Source organism: Cyprinodon tularosa, unplaced genomic scaffold (genome assembly GCF_016077235.1).
Source record: "Cyprinodon tularosa strain WSP-4 unplaced genomic scaffold, ASM1607723v1 ctg63, whole genome shotgun sequence".
Lineage (NCBI taxonomy): Eukaryota > Metazoa > Chordata > Actinopteri > Cyprinodontiformes > Cyprinodontidae > Cyprinodon > Cyprinodon tularosa.
The window spans coordinates 182,199-204,285 of NW_024039374.1; the positions used below are offsets into that span (position 1 = coordinate 182,199).

At 39.4% G+C, this 22,087-nt stretch overlaps 2 protein-coding genes across 2 annotated transcripts; both read right to left on the bottom strand.

Annotated features, from left to right (window-relative positions):
- Positions 1 to 249: 249 nt before the first annotated feature.
- adra2b (adrenoceptor alpha 2B) lies at positions 250 to 5,319 on the bottom strand. Its single transcript, XM_038308154.1, has 2 exons — positions 4,523 to 5,319; positions 250 to 4,367 (listed from the first exon to the last, which is right to left on the bottom strand). The coding sequence occupies exon 2, from the start codon at positions 4,350 to 4,352 to the stop codon at positions 2,766 to 2,768; it is 1,587 nt and encodes a 528-aa protein (XP_038164082.1). The 5' UTR covers positions 4,353 to 4,367; positions 4,523 to 5,319; the 3' UTR covers positions 250 to 2,765.
- Positions 5,320 to 17,877: 12,558 nt separating this feature from the next.
- Positions 17,878 to 20,474, bottom strand: dusp2 (dual specificity phosphatase 2). Its single transcript, XM_038308045.1, has 4 exons — positions 19,885 to 20,474; positions 19,554 to 19,672; positions 19,236 to 19,455; positions 17,878 to 18,792 (listed from the first exon to the last, which is right to left on the bottom strand). The coding sequence occupies exons 1-4, from the start codon at positions 20,270 to 20,272 to the stop codon at positions 18,575 to 18,577; spliced, it is 945 nt and encodes a 314-aa protein (XP_038163973.1). The 5' UTR covers positions 20,273 to 20,474; the 3' UTR covers positions 17,878 to 18,574.
- Between the last annotated feature and the right edge of the window lie 1,613 nt (positions 20,475 to 22,087).

Sequence of the window (22,087 nt, forward strand, 5' to 3'; positions counted from 1 at the left end):
GACTATTTCCTGAATTTGTGTTGCAATTTAGGGTTTTTATTTTTTTTTTCAGGACAGCTGGAAATTGCTTTAAATTGCATAAAGCTATGACGCACGTGCAGCAAAAAAAAAAAAAAAAAAACACCTTGTATTTGTGAGTGTATTCTAAAACGTCCTCCTGGAAATAAATATGTCACCCCTCCTTCTTTTCTATGATGCTTTATCACATAAAAATGTATGAAAAAAAAAATGGTCCGGAAGTGACTCATGCTTTTTAAAGTTGCTTTATTTCTGAAGGGGGAAAGGCCAAGACAGATGGGAGATAGTAGATTGTACAGCTTAGACCCGAGCAGTTTGGGCCGAACACAGTTAAGGGAGAAAGAAAATGAGCAGCTTCAAAAATCCGTCAATTAACTGCATTTATGACCTTTAAGCCATAAATGTTGACTTATTTTAAATAAGCAAATTAGCACACGTCACAGGAGGATATTTTTGGTGTGTTTTGAAGATCTTTGCAACTAAACCTTTTAAAAAACAAACACATACATAACTGCATTGGCATTTTTTTTCTCATTTCAAAGAACTGCTTTTATAGAAAAGCTGCCTTGTTTAAATAAGTCCAGGGGACTTTTAAACAAGTAGACAAAGCATGTATTTCATTAAATCAGACAGAAGTTTTCCTCCTGCAGAACATTATGCCTGATAAAAATGGCACCCTGCTGAATGTGCTTATAACTCTGAGGAAAGATTTCATGTAACTACAACTAGATGAAACAATGGCTTTATTTTTTTATTATTATTTTGGATTTTGCACAAAATACTTAGAATTCTTGTTATTTTGAGTTTAAATTAAACTGCACTCTTACAAAGCAGCAACACTGATGGTAAAAAGAGGCTTTCAATCTCATCGACGTATGGGAAATCTGTACATTGTTCTCACGCTTTGATCAGTTTGCTTCATTCTCTGCATTAAAGCATGGTAATAATTACAAATAAATAGATGAAGGCAGAAAATGCAAAGCAAAGTTTTAATCTGTGCATACCGTCTTTTACACCAAAAAAGAAGATAATTACTTGATAATTATGTCACAGAGCCAAATATCACTGAGTCAGGCTGGTGTTCTGTAAGGCTCTTTGGTCCCTGCAGGGTGCAAACTACAAAGCCATGCACATGGATCACATTTGGAGAAACACTGGCTTTCAGATTGGTAAGACATTCTCAATATACAGATCTCTCCGCTGACCATAATGTGCTGCCTGTACCTGCAAACCTAGTCTCTGCTCTGATCAATATTACAGTAGATCTGTAGCATAGCAGCCAAAGGAGGCACTGACTCTTTCTACACAGGAAAAAAAAACAACTACAAATAGTCATCTCACATGCAGATAAACACACATACACATTCATACAGGTCAGCAGGAATAGGAAATTGGTGTGTCACTGCTGACAGCCCTTATCCCATAGAGTTAATAATAAGCCTGTTGTGGCGTTCACAGCTAGACACATCTTCCTCTCTTGTTTTCATCACTGTCAATACCTCTAGCATCCATCCATCCTGCCTTGCCTCCCTGCAGCAACCCAACAAGGTGTAGCTGTAGGTGACACTGTGTCCCAGGTGCTGCTGAAGAGCCTCTCAGACACGTTGTTCACCGCAACCCCTGTAGGTGTAATTAAGCGGACCATCACTCACAATATAATTGGATTGTTTTTCCACCTTTTACAGTCACTTTAAGTGTCTACCTGATAAATACTAGCAGTTTTTTTCAGAAAGTAATGTTTGTAATTTAAATAATGTTCTATTTGTTTCAGTCTTCTTCATATGGACCTCATGCTGATGAGCTCTAACGCCGGATCAAAGCAGTTTTGATTGTTACGTAAATGTCCAACTTCTTGCAAGAGATTCTCATGACCCCCGTCCATCAAAAGTAACAGTCCAGTTAAACACAGGAAGCAGCAGGTCAACATTGCACTGACCTACGCATGATTTCAAAATGACCAACATCTCAGTTAAATTCTGTGGTACAGAAAAAAAAAGGTAGGAGACGTTTTGGGACTGCAAAAAGCCAAGAGCAAAGGTGGCTTTCCACATAAAACATCCACGAGTTGAGTTTCAAAGAGTGTCCTTGTTTGTGCTATCACATCTGAGATCGTTTGAAACCTTCTCTTGTTGTTGTTCTTTAAAATCAAGGAACACATGTTTGCCCCGCAGCGGGACAAATTAAGACTGCAGACGTAAGAAATCACCGCTAACCTTGTGTCCTCCTTGTGCTCTGTGCTGATAAATAAAAGGCCCCTGGGGCGCACAGGAATCTAAGGTCACTTGCCTTTCTATAGCCAGTACTTATAAAACATTGAATATACATATTATAAAAGTCTTTATTCACAATGAAAACTTAGTTCAATACTTTTTCTGCAAGATGTAGATCTTGGTATATATTTCTGCAGGGCAGTGTCCATGAGTCAATATGATCTGGAGATAAAACTCTGCATTTGGAATCTTATCAGTAGCGCTGAAGCGCCAAGCAGTTTAACGCAGTCTGCCCCTCTTTCATGTCCCGTTTTCAACACGCTCCCTACAAAAATCTGTGACTTTCAGCTTAAAACCACTGATTGAACACAGTGTAACTTGTCTATTTTCTCACTGTGGCTGTAAAATTCTCTTTCATTTCTAAATGTCATACCAGAACCTACTTGTTTTATCACATGTTTAAATCAGCCCTTTGAGTGTTCAGAAAAGTTGAAGTTATTGTTCTGAAAATAAGCTTTTAGTGCCTACTTTCATTTGCTAAAAGAAAGTACCCTTGGTGGATGAGCAGAGAATCTTTTTAAAAGCCTTTCTGAAGTCTTTGTTGAAGATTGTGTATATGACTGGATTCAGGGAAGAGTTGCAGTAACCAATCCAGAAGAAGAACTTAAAGAGTGGGTCTGGAATGACGCAGGTCTCAGGGCACACTGCCTGTAGAGAGTAGGAGAAGAAGAAAGGGAACCAGCAGACGACAAAGACACCAATGACCACAGCCAGGACAAAGGTGAAACGCTTTTCTCTGTTGACCATCGCTTTACGCCTTGCAGCTCCTGGATTGCTCTCTGTTTTCGACTTCCTTCCTGGCACCAGACGAGCCCCCTTCGAAGTGGCAATCATGTCACGGTAACGCTTGACTGAGGCTGGGGAGTGAATGCCTCCTCCAGCAGGTGACCCTGGCATGCTGGTGCTGCCTCTGCCCCCTCCCTGGCTGTGCTCTGCATCGCTCTCTGTGCTTGAGCTGTCGCCATTGTTATTGTCAGCCCTTTTCCCTCTCAGCCGTTTGTTCTTTTTCTCCTCCTTCTTGGTCTTGGCTGCAGACTTGGGAGCAGGGTTAGATGAGGGGTTCGAAGGGGCATTAAGGGCAGTGTCAGGCGGAGTTGTGACGGGAGACACAGCTGGAGACTGGGAAGGGGGCTGCAGGAGGTTGTTAGGGGTTGGATTCTGGGAACTTTGGGAATCTCCTGGGGATGGGGAAGGGGTGATAGCCAGAGTGGGGGGTCTGGCATTTGAGGTTTTGCTGGCTGAAGGGGGAGTGCTCTCTTCTTCATCCTTCCCGTTGGCTTGTATGTGTCTTGGGGGCTGACTTGGGGTGGCACAGGCAGCCCCATCCTTCCTGGGTTCCCCAGGTGGGCAGCGTGTTCTCTGTTTAGCTATCTGGTAGATTCTCACATATACCAGGATCATAATGAGGCAGGGGGCGAAGAAGGAGCCAATGGTTGAGTACAAGATGTACCAGCGCTCATCATTCAGCTGGCACTGAGGTCCTCTCTCACTTGCTGCATCACTAACCTCACTCTTGTTAAGTGAAAGGAGAGGTGGGAAGGAAATAATAGAAGAGATTAGCCACACCACCACAATGGCGGCTTTGATGCGTCGGGGAGTCCGCTGGCGCCCATAAGTAACCCGGGAGATGGACAAGTAGCGGTCCAATGAGATGGCGCACAGGTGCACAATGGAGGAGGTGCAAAAGAGAACGTCAAGCGCCAGGTAGATCTCACACCACAGAGATTTAAAGTACCAGTAGCCGAGCAGCTCGTTAGCCAATGAAAAGGGGATGATGAGTGTTGCCACTAAGATGTCCGCAGCTGCCAGGGACACCAGGAACAGGTTCTGCGGACCTCGTAGAGACCTGCTGGTTAGCACGGCGATGATGACCATGATGTTTCCGAAGATGGTAAAGACGACCATCAGGGTTATGGCGGTGGCAAAGGCCGCCGTGGCTTCAGGGGAGTAAGGGGCTAGGGATCGGACGCTCTGGTTGCAGGGCGTGGAGCCCCCAGAGCTACTGGCACTGCTGTTCCAGCCGGTGAGCAGCATGGAGCAACCACCTTCCACTGCTGAAGCCATGTCTGGGTTATTTCTCTAAATCAGAAAAAGATATGCATTGAAAAATAAATACCATAACTAATTACTAAAAATCTCCTTAAAGAATGGGTAAAATTCTATATTATTCTAATGCGCATTTATTTTAATTACATCAGCCATCCATTTATGATTAATTAAAAAGTCACATTTACCTCTTTTCCTCTTGTTCTTTATCCGTGCCTTATCTGATCCTTTGCATCCTCTCTAACATCTCCTCAAAGTTCATCTAAGCTTTAAAAAAACAGTCCAAGTTAATGCGTTGGGGGCAGGCAGTTGATTTTTATCAGTTCTAGGAACCAATGCCAAACAAAAGAGCGAAAGATGTTTTTCGGTTGTGGTGCGGGAGCTCTTCCAGAGTAATAAAACAACAGAAAAAAACCGTCTGACACTTCCTTTTAAGCCCAGTTTGTTTTTGATAATTAATTTGTTTTGCAAGTAAATTTAATTTAAAAAACGATGCATTCAAAGAAATTGGATCAGATTAAATTTGGACACTGGGCACTGAATGCGCGTCCTAGTTTGGAGACACTTATCTAAGAAAAAGAAAAAGGAAGGAAACAAGTGATTTTTAAGGAAGATATAAAAATAGAAAATTACTTGTTCTTAATTTCAATGGATGGATTCAATCCCAGTGTTTCCAGTCGGTCAAGCAAAAATGAGAGAAAAAAAAAAGGCAAAGTAAATTTCCGGCTCTCCAACCTGGCGCACGGAGCCAGATGTGTTCCTAAAACCTTCCTTCACATAATGAAACGATCCTCGCTTTAACAGATCGGGTGTGTGGCTCTCATGAGTTGCTTTTTTGGGTCCTTGCAGCGACAGAAGTTGGAGAAGAAGCCTTGGATCAGTCGCTCCTCTTGCGCACATCATCCGACTTCCTCACCGAGGCGCAGCAGCATCTCATGCAAGCAGGACCTTCCGACGAAATCTAATAAGTGGGGGGTGCCTCCCATCCGCCTTTTGCGCCTCTTTCAGACCCAGTGATGTCATTATGGAGCGTCATGGGATCCTTGCTCTCTTCATCCCTGCAAACCCCCCCTCACTCTTAAAGCTTAAAACCTAAACCCAAGCGGCTCAGCCAACGCAGAAAGATGAGAAACGGTTTGTTTCTCCGGGATGCTGTGCAGCCAGCTGAGCGCTCAACTGTTAGGTTGATTTCAAAAGTTTTTATTCAAACTCTTAATCACTTTTAATAAAAGAGAAAACTTTAAACACCACACCAATATAAATTCAGCAGACCCTTATATAGTAAAGCGGCATCATTGAAAATTTCATATAGATTTATTATATCCATAGAGATATTCTTTAAACCCTGATGTCTGTTGTTTTTTTACTCTCTTTTTCCATAATAAAACTATTTTGTGTCAGATAAGTCTTTCATATTAATGAAATAAAAAAAACAAAGTTTTTATATAACAATTAGGACAAAGGCGTACAAACTAAAACAGATAAAGGGAAAATATTAACAGAAAGTTAAATGGAAGAATTAAAGATTGGATCAAAAAATGTGCGAAAGCCAAAAAGGAGGCTATCAAGGTGAGGCCATTTAAAAGTTTCGGAGATATTTAAAAGGGATCAGCTGTGGCTGGTCTTAATGTAATTCATGAGCCATGATGTTTCCTGAATGCTATAGATTGTCTTGGGTTTAAGAGAAAAATGGTTAAACTCTTGCTCATTTTTTCAAAACACTCTTTCTAAATGCAATAGTGAGCATCTCTCTTCAACCAGACTTAGACTGCAATTTTCAAATGAAATGCAAATTTCAAAATAATCTTTCTTAACTTTGCATTTCATTTGAAAATTGAAGTCAAAGTCTGGTTGAAGAGATGCTCACTATTCAAGTTGGTTCAAGGATATTTTAGCAAATCTGGAGTCCTGATTGTGAGAATACGGTAGCAAGCCACATTATCTTCTAAAGTTGAACCATTGTTTCTTCCCTACTCAAAACGCTTCACAGCTGTCAACGTCTTAGAGCACTTATTGTTTTTTTTTCTGCTACATTTTTTTTTCCATCAATCAAGTTTCCTTTGGATAGAGCACTATGGTCTTTGCCAATGATAACTTGTGGCTTATCTTCTTATTAGAGGGTATATGTTTTTAGTTTCATATTCAAGTTTATATTCATGACCTGATTGTGAGGAAAAGCTATATTTTCATACAGTGGTAACTGGGCACTGCAAATTAGTTTATTCCAAGTGAACGGATTAGCAAATGACAGGCACTGACCAGAATTTTAACTCCATGGGTTAAAGGATGCAAAGAGATAATATTGAACTGGGTTCGGCAAATAAGTGCATATGAAAATGTGTGGGTGGAGGTCAAAGCAGTGTGTAAGATTGGCTACCCCTCAAGTATTACCTTTAGTGCTACAACTGACAGCATGGTCCAAACGACTTTTAATGTGGTCTTTCCATAAGTTTTATTTGTTTTATTATCACTCCTTTTGATGACGGTGCACAAGATAAAGGACTGTGGAATGGTTGTCTGGATCAAAACTGTTTGATGGTTTCCTGTAAGAACATAATCAGATGTCCTTAATTAGGTGAAGTTATGACTAGATCAGAAGTTCACCTGGTATTAAAGTGTTCAAGCTGAGGAACAGAGCCTCGCATAGAGCTACAGCAATGATGCAGTAAATTCTAAGAGGCCCTTCTGGATTAGGAATTCAGTGCAGAACATTATGAAGTTTTAGATCTGAGCTATGAAACATCATTTAGCAAAGAATGGGGTTATTTCAGCAAGATGATATGTAAATGATAACCCTCCCCTCTCCCTATGGCAGCTTCCTCTCCCCTTCCTACAAATGCACCATGTTACCTTGCACCTCTGCTGATGGTTCAGGGCAGAGCTATCAGCTCCTCTTCTGCATCATCACTTGACTTCTGTTAAAATTTGTCTGCATTAAGAATCTGCCAGCACTGCCTCTAATGAGAGAAACATCCGTGACACCCCTGGTGTGATTGGCTGGCCACTTTAGATCAAGTGTCTGATTGTTCAATTATCAAGTGAAACCTACGTCACATTGGATGCTTTCCTGGGCCATAAAACTGAACAGGAGTAGAGTGTTTTTTTTTTTATTTTTTTAAAGCAAATAGGTGGCCCTTGTTGCCATCACAAACTCCCATGCAAAATGAACAATACTCCAACATACACTCTAAAAACTGTGGCTTATATATTTAATCTAAAGGGGTTCATGCTATAAACACTGTGTAAGAAAATCAGTGGTTTAAACCAAGACCTAAGTTGTTAAAGAAAGATCTCTAATGTTGTTCAACCAACCTGCATTTTGGACCATATAAACACTTAATTTGACTTCAGCATTGAGGATGACATCTCAGATTTCCATAAAGACAATTGAAAGGAACGTATGTGTTTTCATTCATTAGCAACCAACTAGTTTCTTATGGAAGATTTATCTAACTGTAACATTCCACAGTTATATGTGCATGTAGATTTTTGAAAACCTGGGAGATACTTCTTTTATTTCTGGAAAATGGAATACAAAAAATTAAGTAAAAAAATAACTTTGAGGTTGGACAGTGATTGGACAAAGGCTTGCTTTTGCCTTGGAGCAGGAAGGTCAACCACAGCAAAGGCTTTTCTAATCAATTCAATTTACTGTAATTTAACTGTTCCCTGATAACACACAACAAAACAAAGATGAAATGAAAATAGATACAAAAAACCTACAAAGCAGATGTAAATCCGGGAAATGATTTCTTAGTGAAACTGTTCCTGTTCTCTCCGGGTTCTGTAGTCAATAAATAAACATGCATCAATCATTCTTAATTGCAGTGATATTTCTCATCCCTTATTTGCATGAATTTAAGAAAGCAAAGGGTAAGCATTGGTAAGATGCCAAATTATTTTTGTTTTTTAATTTTCAAGGTGAAACTCCTACCTGTCATGATCGGTACACGAATGTGACCCAATTATGCAGAACACCACGAGGCAGGAAACAGTTGAAAAGTTCACAGAGTTTATTGAATACAATTTCAGAGGTAATGTGTTCAGGTTCTGGTCCTGGGAAAAACGGGTTCACCGGAGTCTGTGAGGAAGACAGTTTAGTTAGTTGGGTTCTTAGAGGACTGTCCTTAGATAGTTTCTGGTTTGTACCTTGAGGGTCCTTGAATAGCACTTGGAGAGGAAGGTTGTTGGAACTGGAGAGAGTCTGGTTAGCAGAGTCCGTTAGCTGCTTCAGCGTCTTGCTTCTAGGAAGGTAGCAGACCTTGACTTTGGGTTTCCAGCTCTTGGTCCAGAGCTGCATGTGAATCCAGAGGTAATCTTCAGGTTTGGCTCAGAGGGCAGGCTCGGCAGGTTAAGCTCTTCCAGAGCTTCGCAAGGGAAGATCAGGTTTTCCTGGAAAGACAGAGACAAGATTAGGATCCTGTCAGGATTCAGAGCAAACTAAGTTCTCAGAGGTTCTAGGTTTAGGTTCTAACCAACTGGCTCAACACTGCGGCGTTGAGGCAAGGTCTGAAGACAGCTTAAGTAGTGGGTCCTCCTGATGATGGTAACGAGCAGCAGCTGTGCAGAGGGCTCTGCTCAGGAGGATCCACGGCGGACTCTGCTGGAGAAGAGAGGTACTTCTCCAGCTTCCAACAGTACCCTGCCCTCAGATGATAACACTTTAGGTTAAGACTTAAGACTGCAGGAGTATTCTAAAATCACAGGTCAAGGGCTAAAAAACATGCATTCAAGATATCATAGGCACCGACATTTCATATATAGGAACCATTTAGGTTTTTTGAAAAAACTCTAGGAGGATATTTTATTTTCTATCATACATAAATTTTAATGTATTAAATCAACCAAACAGGCGAGCAAAAATACCCCAAAACAACTCAGATCAGGTTGTTTCTTTTAACTCAACAGTTTTTAGAGTGTACATTAACCTGTCTCACACATACACAAAAAGTCTTATGAATGGTGTGTGAGTGGGATGTTGTGTTTGCCTGTTTTTTGTGCATACCATCCTCTTCTACACACACAGTGGAGCTTTAATGAGAGAGAAGCCCTGCAAGCCACCCATGGAATTACAATTGGAAGGCCCAGCTCACTGATTGTGTGACCTGAAGCAGCAGTCAATAATGCTTGTACCTTTTTTTTCTGCTTCTGGTACACAATCTAAATATAAAGGTACAGAAAATAAAGCTTTTAGTGAGAGAGATAGAGCGCACTCCAATCAAGTGTCTCTTTTTTCGTGGGTGAACTGTGCTTAGTAAAACACGGAAAATGCATTCTGGGGTTGAGGGGCGTGTCCCCGATGCCAAGGTTGCTGCACATAGCGTTGAGTGTGCAGCATACACACTGCCTCTGAAGTACTTGTTGTGTAAGAGCATGTGCACACGCTCTCACGTTGGGTTTATGGCACACATAGCCACAAACTCAAAGGCCTGGAGGTAATTCTGCTGTCATGGATCATGCACACACCGGATCAACAGTTCTTGCTTGACACAGGTCTGAAAAAGACCGTTTCCTGTGGGGAGTGAGCTGCCCTCGCTAGGAAAAACTTGCTGTACTTTTTCCATTGTTGCAGTTTGTTCAAAATAATCAGAAAGTGGTGGTGGTGGTGGTGGTGGTGGGGGGGTGGGGGTGGGGGGGGTTTAATGCTGTATTTTAACTTTGACATCTGCTGGTTGACATATGGCAGTGCTCTGTCATTTGTCAACATCAGTCATAGGGCACTTCCTGCCTTTTTGATTTGATAGTCAGAGTCGTTTTTTGTTGGTTCTGGACCCTGTTTTTTTTATCAGCATCTATTTTTAGTGCCAGCCTGATTTCTGGGACTCAAGGGAACACATTTTGAATAACTTCAAGAGATTTACTGTGCATGACTATGCTGTGTAAAACAATCCCCCCTCCAAAAAAAATTTCTGGCAAATTTTTCACGCTTTGATGTTTTAGATCATCAAAAAGTGAGAATATAATGTTTTCAAATTATAATCTGATTTAGGTAGATAAATATGCTGTTTAAACCAACCTGGTAATAATTGCTCTCAAGTATTGGTGGAAAACACAGTGTGTCTTTTATATTGCCAAGAATATTTTATCGCAGTCTTACCTTCAAATAATTGTTTTAATTCAGCCAGACTGATCGATTTTCCACCGATGAGTACAGTCCAGACTTTGAGCGGGCCGCATCAATTTAGTTGAATGAGCTGTTTAGAGGTGTATCTGCTACTGTGCTTTAAACTTTAGTCTGCGGCTAAATGAGTTTGAGTTTAGCATCATAATCTGATGGTCCAATGTTGTCCTTCAGGGTTTTCTGAGAGAGAGCTTATTTCATGGTTTCTTCAATAACGACAAGTTGTCTGAGTCCTGAAACATCCTCAGACCATCACTATATTACTATGTTGCCATCGTGAACCTTTAGGTTAATGCCGCATGTGACAAGGCGCAGATCTTACAAAAGCTTCACTTTTGTCAAACTGATGCAGAAATCATCAAGATTCAAAAGTGAGATCGTTATTTTCCTTCTTCTGGTGGAGCTCTCCAATGGATGCTATTTAGCTCAGTCTCTTATTGTTGATCCACTTGTGGAGTCATCTAACCTGACCAATGACACTGCCCTGTAATACACAGCACCGTAATGACCAAAAGATTCATTACGGTGCTGTGTGTTCTCCATTTGTGGATAATGATTCTCAGTGTTGGTTTTATGGAGTTTATAAAACGTTTAACTTTTTCCAGTTGCTGATCAGTGCATGATGTCTGCCATTTTTTAATCTTTTAGCCAACTTCACATCCTCAGAAGGTTTAAGGGGATAATAGGTACCGGTAATATGATTCATTGTTTGCATAAGAACTGGAGTAATTAGACTGCATGTGTTGATAAATAGTTAAAATGTTGTTGGGCAACTATATTTCTATATATAGACGCTTTGTTTTGCCGTATTCTTCCCCGATTAGATAAATCCCAATTTATCTAATATTTCAATTCGTAAATTAGTAAAAACCATAGAAATGTGTAAGTTGGAAAAAGCTTTTACAACACTGGGTGAGGATGTTTATTTATTCTTCTTTTCCTGATCGAGACAACTGTTTTAGAACAGTTTGAAGAAAAATAAGATATGGTTCAGTTTTCTTATTTTCAACCAGATTTACTTTTAATGTGAGTTCCAGGAGCCAGAAGCATGCAACCAGTTACTTTTAGTTCTGTCAGATGGTCAGAGTAATTTCCACTACATAATGAACGCCCCTGCTGCATGTACCTGCGGACCTCAGCAAATACGACCACATTATTATTCTGAAACCTCTTATGTCACAGATCTGTTTTCATCACCTGGGATTTTTCTTTCAATGACATAATCTGTCCTCATCTGTGAACAGCAAAACTTGACGTCCGAAAGGAAGGAGGATATCTGTCCTAATCCCTAATCTGACACACTCTCCCTGTTGTAAGTATGTTACAGAGACAACCACACGCAAACGCATGTAAACTCCATCAGTGGGTCTTGCTGCAGCTTAATATAATATGATTAGAGCTGACAGTAGTTTAATCCAGGCTCAAAGTGTGACTAATAGTTTAGTCTGTTTTCATTAGGGAGGCTGATTGATAAAGGAAGAACTGGATATGACAAATTTTAATGAGAGGCATTCGAACAGTGAGATGCTGGAATAGTCTTACTTCCAAAGACATCTAAATGTACACATAAACATCAAACTTTTATGAGCAGGACATACTTGGAAAAAGCAAAGATTATGTATAGTGTATGTATAGTGTGTGATAATGATCCCTCTGGGGTAAAATGACCAGATAATGCACAATAAACAGTATTCTGGCGTCATCTGCTGGAAAGCCACAAATTACCTCCATTTCTGGTTGTTTTAAAAGCTGTCACTAGAGAGCACTGTCCTGCTGCAAACCAATGTTTTTTTTCTCTGTTCTGGCGATAACATATAATCTCTTGGTTCTTAATCTGGTTCTAGAATAACCTAGAGAAGTATATGTATCATGCTTGAGTAAAATTAACATGGGATGTGAAGCAAAGTCAGATTCCCTGTTTGTAAATACAAATTTGGTCAACAAACTGGTCTGTTAGACTGTTAGATGTCAAAGATTGGTCTTCAAAATACCACCATATGTACAGAAAGTAAATTTCAAACAATAAGAGAGATAAAATCCATTTTACTAAAGGGGAAATGGCTTGTTACTAATGCATGACAGCAAACAGCATCACATGATTGTCATAAGTGACACTTACTGCCTATTTGCCTGGAGTGATGTTAGCTTCCTGGAGAGAAACAACATCGAACCAGTCTCATACAATTCCTCCTGACTTCAAACTGTTTTTATTATATAATTTTTAGACATGTTTGAAATCGGACTTTACAGCCTTATATTTAATATTTATCACATTATCTCTATTTCATCCTATGTTTTGACACATGGAAGGAATCTAATGATATGTTTCTTCTGAACTTCTTTTTATCATTCGAAATTTTTGACAGATCTTTGAAATTTTAGTGTAAAGTAAATTCATTTTTTATTGAGGCACAAACATAAATGGAAAAATGTGGACAATTTAAAACTTTACTTTGAGATAGTGTTGCACCGATGCCGATGCCAGTATACAGTAGGGTGGGGCCCCTATCCAGTAATGAAAATGTGGTGTCGGTATCGGCGAATACCAACAAATAGGGCAGCGATACCATTTTGAGAGCCAAAAGTTTATTCAACTATATTCACCCATTCCAGGTAGGCAATAAAAAGTTCTACTGGATTCACTTTGTATTAGACTTTTTCCTGCTTCACAAAAGTAGGCAGCAGCTTGACAAAGTTATGATGGTAATTATTTCACATCCAAGTAGCATGCAGTTCTTCATATATACACACACACATCAATTTCAAATAGATGGATATGGTATCGATATGGTATCGGTATCGACCCATACTGCACAGCCAGGTATCGGGTATCGATAGGCAGATCGGGCCAAAAAATGTAATCAGCCCAACACTACTTTGATCACTGTGTAAACTGTCAGACAATAGTTGTTTTTAATTTAAAAATGCTTGTTTCATATTTATCACAGAAAACTCCTAAAATAACACAGCTGAAGCATTTTTTAGCTTCTGCTTTTGATTTGATCAGTGTCCTTTAAATTTTTCAGTCAGTACAGTAATTCATGACTGTATTTTACTGGTATATAAATATAACATGACACAGAGATCATTACGTTTAGACACATGGCAGGACGAGGGCTGAAGCGTATCTTGTCATTAAGCACAAGGTGCTGACTAATATGGAGGGTAGAAAAACAACATGTTTAGTGTTCACAGTTTTAGAAATGCAACTATTAGAACACCAACATGACTGATTTAAGAAGCAAACAAGAAAAATAAAAATTATGAAAATGATCACCAATATAAACAAGGAGTTTGCTGGAGTCTGCTGAGACATTAATTGGAAATTCAGTAGATTTAAAAACAATATGTCTATTGTTAAATATGGTGTAGGATCAGTAATGCTGTGAACCTTTTGTCTCTTCCAAAGGCTCTATGATCCCTGTTTGATTGAATGCCAGTAATGTTATATAGATGAATTTTGACATCTGTAGGCTTCTGTCTGTGACGCTGCCATATTGCAGAACAATGATATATGTACAAATTACACTGAAATAGATGCAAAAGCATCCTTCCACCATCACTATCTCATTCACTAGACCTAAAATTGAAAAAGTGAAAAGTGTTTAAGAGGACTAAGGAAAAAGCCCCATTTCTGCATTTCTTGAATCTTCTTAAATGTTATGGAAGAAAATTTTCATAAAAAAAAAAACCCAAAATGCAATACACACATTTAAATTACAATCTGCTGTGGCCACTGGGAGTTTTGCTAAAACCAGTTATTCATTACTTAGAGTGATTAGATTAAAAAGGCAATATATGAAGTAAAAAAAAAACCTTGTCTACATTTATCTTCCAAGTAAAAAGAAAAACTGTCTCCACTGATTAAAATGAACAGCTCAGTTTTATTTGACTGTGGGATGTTTCTATCCCAATGAGCATATTAAATGAAATCAAATTAAAGGTCATATATCTCTGTTCAGCAGGGGATTCTGTCTCATTTTAAATCATTTGCAGTTCCATAAAATATTGCAGGCACTGTGCTTCATGATTTTAGACATTATTACAAATTAAAGGAAAGTCTTACAAAGAACATTAAAATTGAATTGAAACATTTGATACAGTTACTGTCGAAGTGTTAGTATTAGGCTGGGGGTTATTGGAAGTGCATTGTTTTTACTCTCCACTAAGGCTTGAACAGGGGCATTCTTCTGTTCACTAGATGGAAAAATATGGCAAATGGAAGAAAGAAGTCAAATATAGTTCCACTTTTGCACCCGATGGGGAGGGATAATTGTAAATTAGGGGAAGTGTTTTTTTTTTATTCTGGCCATAAGTAAAAATAGATGTGAGTGTTTAAAAAGAAGAAAAGTATTGCGTAGCCATAAATACATATATCTTGAGCTTTGAAAAGTGTTTGCTACCATACAGGTTGCTTCTTTCTTTTTTTGACAGTAATGTGTTAAAGATTATCAAAACATTTTCTTGCATTATGCAAAATTCACGCAATTGAATAAAAGTCGCAGTGGTGATTTTATTTATGAAGATGAAAATTGTCCTATAACTTAAAAAGCTGCCCGTGCCACCCGTAGCAGCAACACCTACCACTATGTCAAAACAGTTTAACCTTCATTTTAAGGTCCAACAACTTCCTTAAAGAATAATTATTTAAGTATTCATTAACTTACACATTTCAGAAACTTTTTTAATTTTCTAGCTATTCAAAGTTTAATGTGTTTGTGTTCTTTTGTCATTTTCTCACAGGATATCCCAAGTGAACTTGAAATTAAATTAGTGTAAATTCCCTTATATTCCTTTACGAGGCTATAAAGCATTTCTGATTTAAAGGTCTTATTTCTATTATAAATGCTTTTAGTTCACATCAGATGTACGGTACCTAAACACACAGTCTACCAATTACTTCCAAGTTTGCCTTATCAGTCACTAGCCCTTTTTTTTATTATTACTTCATTTTTTCCTATAGATCCTGTGGATCTTAAAGATGTTTTTGATTTATGTAAGATGAGACTTTGTGTTCTTTTAAATAGGCAATGGATTTGGCTTGGAACTCTTCCATTTTGTCGGCCTCTAATAAAACACTGTAGTTAATTTGTGCAAGTGAGACCTGCAGTGGTTTGTTGTTCCTTCTGGGGTACGTTGTTATTTCCTGGATGAGTCATCAGCTGTGTTTCCATCACAAATGTGCTAATGTCAGAAAGAGGCAATTTGCAGAAATCGCAGTGTTTCTTTAAGTAAAAAATTTTGTTAAAGTCACACTTTGTTCCCCTGATAGCTCATTTAAAAAACATGATGCACCATAATGCTTATTCTACTTCCTGTCATTCTCTTTCTCTTTTTTTGCCAGTAGTTGTTGTTCAGGTGACTTATGTAAAAGGCAAACAAGTGTTTCCATTGCAGTTTTTGTGAAATGCACCAATATTGATGAGGTCAGAAAATCACCTCTTCCTTGTGCAATAACCCTTAACTGAAAAGCATGTTCTTTTTTTTTCTCAGTGGGTTTTGATTGAGTGCATTCAGTTTTGTAATTACAACTTGAGCGAATGGATGGTCAATGGAAATGTACTCTCTTGGAAGGGAAGTTGTGGCAAAAATGTTTTGATCTTAAGGTTCACAAATGTGTTTCATGTTTCTCTTATATTCTTTTATGATTCTATAAAGCATGCCTGATTTAAAAGTCTTATTTCTATTAGAAATGCTGTTAGTTCACATCAGATGTACCTCAACACACGGTTTACCAAATACGTCCACGTTTGCCCCATCAGTCCACAGCTGCCTCATCAGTCCACGGCCCTGTTTAAAAATTACTTTATTTCAATCTTTTATATTTTTAAATTATTAATTTTTCTTTATTTTTTATTTTTTTATTTTGATAATGGCTGCCAATGTGGCTCATTAGAGTACCAAAACCTTATAAATGGCTTTGTAACCCTTCTCAGAATTACATGGGTTAGGGTTATGCTTATCTTTATAAGCCAATTCACAACACATCTCATCTCTAGGCACTTTACAGAGACAATTCAACCAGATTAAACTGTCAAACTGTCAAAGTTTTCTATCTAAGGAAAACCAACTGATTGCATCGACTCATTAACTCAAAGGCAATCCCTCACACCAAGCATGCTTGTAGCGACAGTGGAGAGGAAAAAACTCCCTTTTAACAGGAAGGTACCTCCAACAGAACCAGGATCAGTGTGAACGGCCATCTGCTGAGGCCGACTGGGGTTCAAGGACACAGAAGCAGAGATACAGAAAGAAGCAGAGATACAAAAGGCAACTGTCAACCAGCTCCACAGGCCGCCCCGTCCAGAAAACACAAAGCCAGGCAGATGAACTCAGAGCCAGCACCCATGTTATAGCAATAGCTGATATTTCTATCCACAAAGGTGTGACAGCCAAACAGGAACAGACTAGGTGAAGCGACTATGAGAAGAAGCAGAGAGAGAATAATGTTAGAGATTGAAGTAATAAATTCTGCAGAGTGGGAGAATAGAGATAGAATGAAGCAGAATGATGAAAAAGGATTCCCTTTTTCCTCCATCAGTCTAAGCCTATAGCAGCATAAATATAGAGATAGCACAGGCTTTATTCTACAGGACTTGTATTGATCAGATCCAAATCTAGCTGGTAGATCAGGCCAAACCAATAAATACTCATTGTAAGCATTCAATTCATGAGGGAGGCAATTACTCTTTGGATAAGAGCTGGTTGATTCTGTAGCTTTTCACCTTTAATAAAATAATTTTAAAAACGTATACATTTTTGCATTTGATCAAAGGAAAAGTGATAGAAATCTGTTGGTGCTTTTTTACCGCACTACTGCTATTTAATATGTAAATATTATATTTATGCCATGTAAGGGATGATGATTCATGAAATTACTTTCGTTACATTACTCCATATGTGATAGTGACTATAGGACCAGTTTGATATAACACAATTTCATACAATATATATAATTAGGGGATCCCCACTTCATCTCTCCATCAGTTTGGGGGTCCCTAGCCTGGATAACATCGAAGACCCCTGAACTAGAGACTTATAATCACTAATAGTTAGAATAAGCACTCCACTAACCTCATCTTAGGCATTAACTTTTTAAACTATCAAGACTCCAAATGTTTTGTTACAGTTCAAATGGGCAAACAGGATTTGTTCATGTTATTGCTAAAGGTAGGGAGGGACTTTGGACTGTAAAATCCACCCTCCACAGGATAATCCTTCAAAACACCCAGCATGTATGCCTTTAATCACCTCCTTCAGCAAGGGCACTGCAGGGTCTGTTTATGAAATTATACATTTACAAAAATATCCTAGGAAACAGCTACAATACACTGCTCTGTCTCTACAGAAAGAGTAAATAAAATAAATAACTAGCATTGTGAGGTGTGCTTTATATGAAGTGAAAGATGAGCACAGTAAACATGTTCTCCTGCAAGTTTTTATTTGAGTGGAAAAAACAAAAACAGGAGTAGATTGACTTTTGCAGGTTTTGAAGTGCAGAAACGCATATCAAAAATTGTAACACTGCAATAAAAAAAGAAAAACATAATTTAAAAACTGTTTCCAGCCTATAAATGGGTTACCTCATAATATAGACTCTAGTTAGTGCATTTCTTTACTTCAATTGAAGAAATTAAAAACCCTTTTGCTTTAAGTATTGACACAGTGCTTTCTTAAAGTTATGTCACAGTGACTTCAGTATGAAAGCAAACCAGACATTCTCAATAAACAGGCACATTCGTTTTAAAAATAACAAACACACAGATCCACACACACACACACACAACCAGAACCAACTTCCCTCACCAGTAAAGTGTAAGCAAAAGTACCGAATAGCTGCTCCAACCTACTACTTCTGGGCTGTAGTCAATTTCAAGTTAAATATTTCAGCAGGTTATGAAACTGCCAATCACAGTTTAATAAAATAACACATTTTTCAGTCTGAGCTTTGAAAAAGGAATCCAGTTATGTGATGCCAGCAGCACAAGTAACTTATCGGAATCCTCATTAAGTGTACCGTTTTCTGTACTAACGCATCATTTGTGCGAGTCCTGGTAAGAATCGGAGTCTGCCACAACACTGTGGGATGACGATCTCTCTGCATGTCGCCACTGGTCTCTCATCCCTGACAGAGGATGTCTGTCTCAAACTGCAGCAACTGTCCCATAAACGCCAGATTTGGGGAGATGACGTGACGCCTCTGCTTGACAAAGTCGAAGGCCTCGTCCAGGCGGACACGCTGCGTGTGCATGAGGTAAGCCAGGCAGATGGTGGCTGAGCGGGAGATACCTGCCTGACAATGCACCAGCACCCGACCGCCACTCTTCTTCACAGAATCTGTGGGCAAGAAAGGAATAAAGGACACAGATTAATCTACCATGCTCTTGCTCACATTAAACATTTTAGTCAACCATCAATAAACTCAGGATTTAATGTCTGTTTAAAAAAAAGCTGCTGCCAAACTTGGGCAACAATAAAACTGAAAATCACTCTAGTTTTCCATTAGTAAAAGCTAACATTGAGCAAAATGGCAAGGTTTAGGAATTGATAAGCCTCTTTCCTGAAATGTGTGCCAAATAACCCAGTGGTTTTGTAACAAGATTATTAAATCTGAGATTCAAAGTGGATTCTTGCATAAAAGCTGCTTAGAGATGTTTGGTTTTACGAAGAAAGGGTCAGGGAGTTCCTCAGGCATTTTAAATCCTGTTACTTTTAACTGACATTCCTGTCAAAAATAATAAGAAAAACACCTTTAATTAGCAGAAAGTAAAGGGGCTCACCAATGAAAGAGATGGCTGTGTGGAAGCAGGCTCTTATGTCAGCAACGAGTGTATCCTCCACAGTGAGTCGAAGGTACTGAAGCTCTCCTTCGTAGAAGTTTGGGCAGGTGGAGGACACGTTGAGGACGGCGGTGATGCCTGCTGCTGCCAGCATCTCTCTGCGGGAAGAGTGGACGGCACTGCCCAGGAATAAAAAGGGCAGCAGCTCAACTGGCCCATCCTGGAATAGATTTAATACAATTGTTAATTAAGAAATCTGACTTTTTTTCTTCGTTGAGGTAATAAATAGATGTACTGCTTAGAAAATTATTAAGATACCTGATCATATGCTGGAGTTCCCCGGCCTGCCCTTGGCTCTGGTTCCACAGAAGTGAGTTGGTTGATCCCAGATTCATAACACAGCTCTGGAAAGGCCTCTGAAAATCCCTCAAATCCACCTGAAAGGAAGTTACATAGTATTTTAGCATAGCTGCCACATTTACCAATAATAATCAGCTTATATTGTGGATGCAAAAAACATTTAATAAAAGTTCTTTAAGTTGATTTTAATTTAATTTGCTGATGATCTAAAAAAAAAAAAGGCCTTTCAAAAGCCTCAAATACATTTTAACACCTGTGTTTTTTTTTTAAAGTTGAAAAATGTTTTCACCTTGCAGGAAGCAGATTTGCGTCTGGACCTCGTTCTGCAGGGCGGTGAGCAGCATTTGGGCCACGCTCTCTGTCTTCAGCCCGGCCAACGAGCCGCTTCTGTCATCCACAACCACCACCGGGGAGAACTCCCCCCGCCGCAGCCGAGCCAGGAGCGTCTTATCCGGGATGAGCCACTCCAGGGCCACCACCGAGCTCTTGGACCTGCGGCGCAGCATCGAGTTCCAGTTGACGTTTCGGGACTCACAGATATGCGTGGCGGAGAAGTCGAGGAAAGGTCTGCAGTCCAGGATCACGCACCCACTGGAGGTGTACTGATCCCGGGGGGTCCTCAGGATGTGGACCAACTCATTGTCAGTTATTTCTAGTGTCACACTGCTTGAAGTCATGATGAAAAAAAAAGTTTAAAAAGTCAAACTAAAACAAACTAACCTTAAAATATAACGGTGGGCAATTAAAGTAGGGCTCTTTAACAAATAAAAAAAGTTTTAAAAACCCCTAACCTTAAAGGTATAAAACAAAACTAAGTATAAGTAGTAGTAAAGAGCTGTTGCTCTTCCCCTGAGCCTCCTAGGTCTACTTTTCATAGTTTCAGCCGTTCATTGATATCAGCCGCGAGCCGCCGGGCGGGGTCCAGTTGGCTCCGCCCCGTTTTCCGCAGAGGTTGCTGCGTCACTAGCGGAACGCCAAATATAGTCTGTCCGACACTCCTCATATGGACACTGACGTGAAACCAGATTTTCCGACTGCGCACGTGGTCCCAATATGTATTGTTTTTGTGATGAGTGACGTGATGCTGCGAGTCTGCCTTGAGAGGAAACGCTGAAGACTGGCTCCTATCATTTGGGTCAAATTAAACCCCAGCTGCATCTTATTATTATTTCTCTGGGTGACATCTGTTTGTTTTCAACATAATAAACTATCTTTAAAAAAATAGAATAAAATAAATGTTGCATATAAAGAATATATATATATATATATATATATATATATATATATATATATATATATATATATATATGTATGTAGGAACTGAAGGACAGCACAGAGGCACACATCATGGCTGCACAGGAACAGGCCCTATGCAGCAGAGCAATACAGGCCTAGGTCTACCACACCGGACGTGACCCCAGGGGCAGACTGTGCAAAGTGCAGGGTGTAAGATGCTGGCAGGGAAAGCTTACATGGTGCGCCATAACCAAGTGGCTGGAGTAGTGTACTGTACAGGAACATCTGTGCAGAGTATGGGCTGGAAACCCCAAGGTCAAAGTGGGAAACACCTCCAAGGGTGGTTAGAGAATGATCAAGCCAAGATCCTGTGGGACCTCCAGATACAAATGGTAATGGCAAACCAACCGGACATTGCGGTGGTGGACAAAAAGCAGAGGAAAGCTGTTGTGGTTGACGTAGTAATAGCACGTGACTGCAACATCAGGAAAAATAAACATTAAAAAGTAGAGAAATACAAGGGGTCAGAGAGGAGCTGGAGAAAACCTGGAAGGTCAAGGCATCAGAGGTAACCGTGGTCATTTGGGCCCTCGGGGCAGGGTACCCTAAACTTGAAGAGTGGTTACAGAACATCCCTGGAAATACATCAGACATCTCAGTCCACAAAAGTGCAGTTCTAGAAACAGCAAAGATACTGGGCAGTACCCTCAAGCCCCTCCTCTCCTCTGGTAGAGGAGCCGAGCTTGGAGGAAAAAGTAGGAAAGACCACCCGTAGTGGGTGAGGATGAGTTATTTTTTAATATATATACATACATTAAATATACTGTAGGAGGTAATGCTACAGAATAAAAAGTATTTCTTTCCTTGGTTATTTTTAGAATTAAAGTCAATTGTGTGGGTGACACTCAAAATATAACAGTGCCTTATCCAAGAATCGCTGTAGTTCATTTATGTCATGGGTAAGAGGAAGCTATGTCAGAATGACACAACAGAACATCTCACTGAGATCATTGTATTGCTTTCATGAAGTAATCATGTTAATGTCCTACCAGTAAAGGTTGAACTATTTTTATGTTGTTGGTTTCTTGTTTAGGAAAATGGTTTCATAGCATAGTCTACAAATTTTCCCAAATATTATTGGATGTAAAGTCCAGAAATTTACAAGCATTCTGTTTTATACACATCATACATTGCAATATAACAAGTATTGATGAAAAAAAAACAGACTGTTTGTATGAATTTATCACTATCATGCT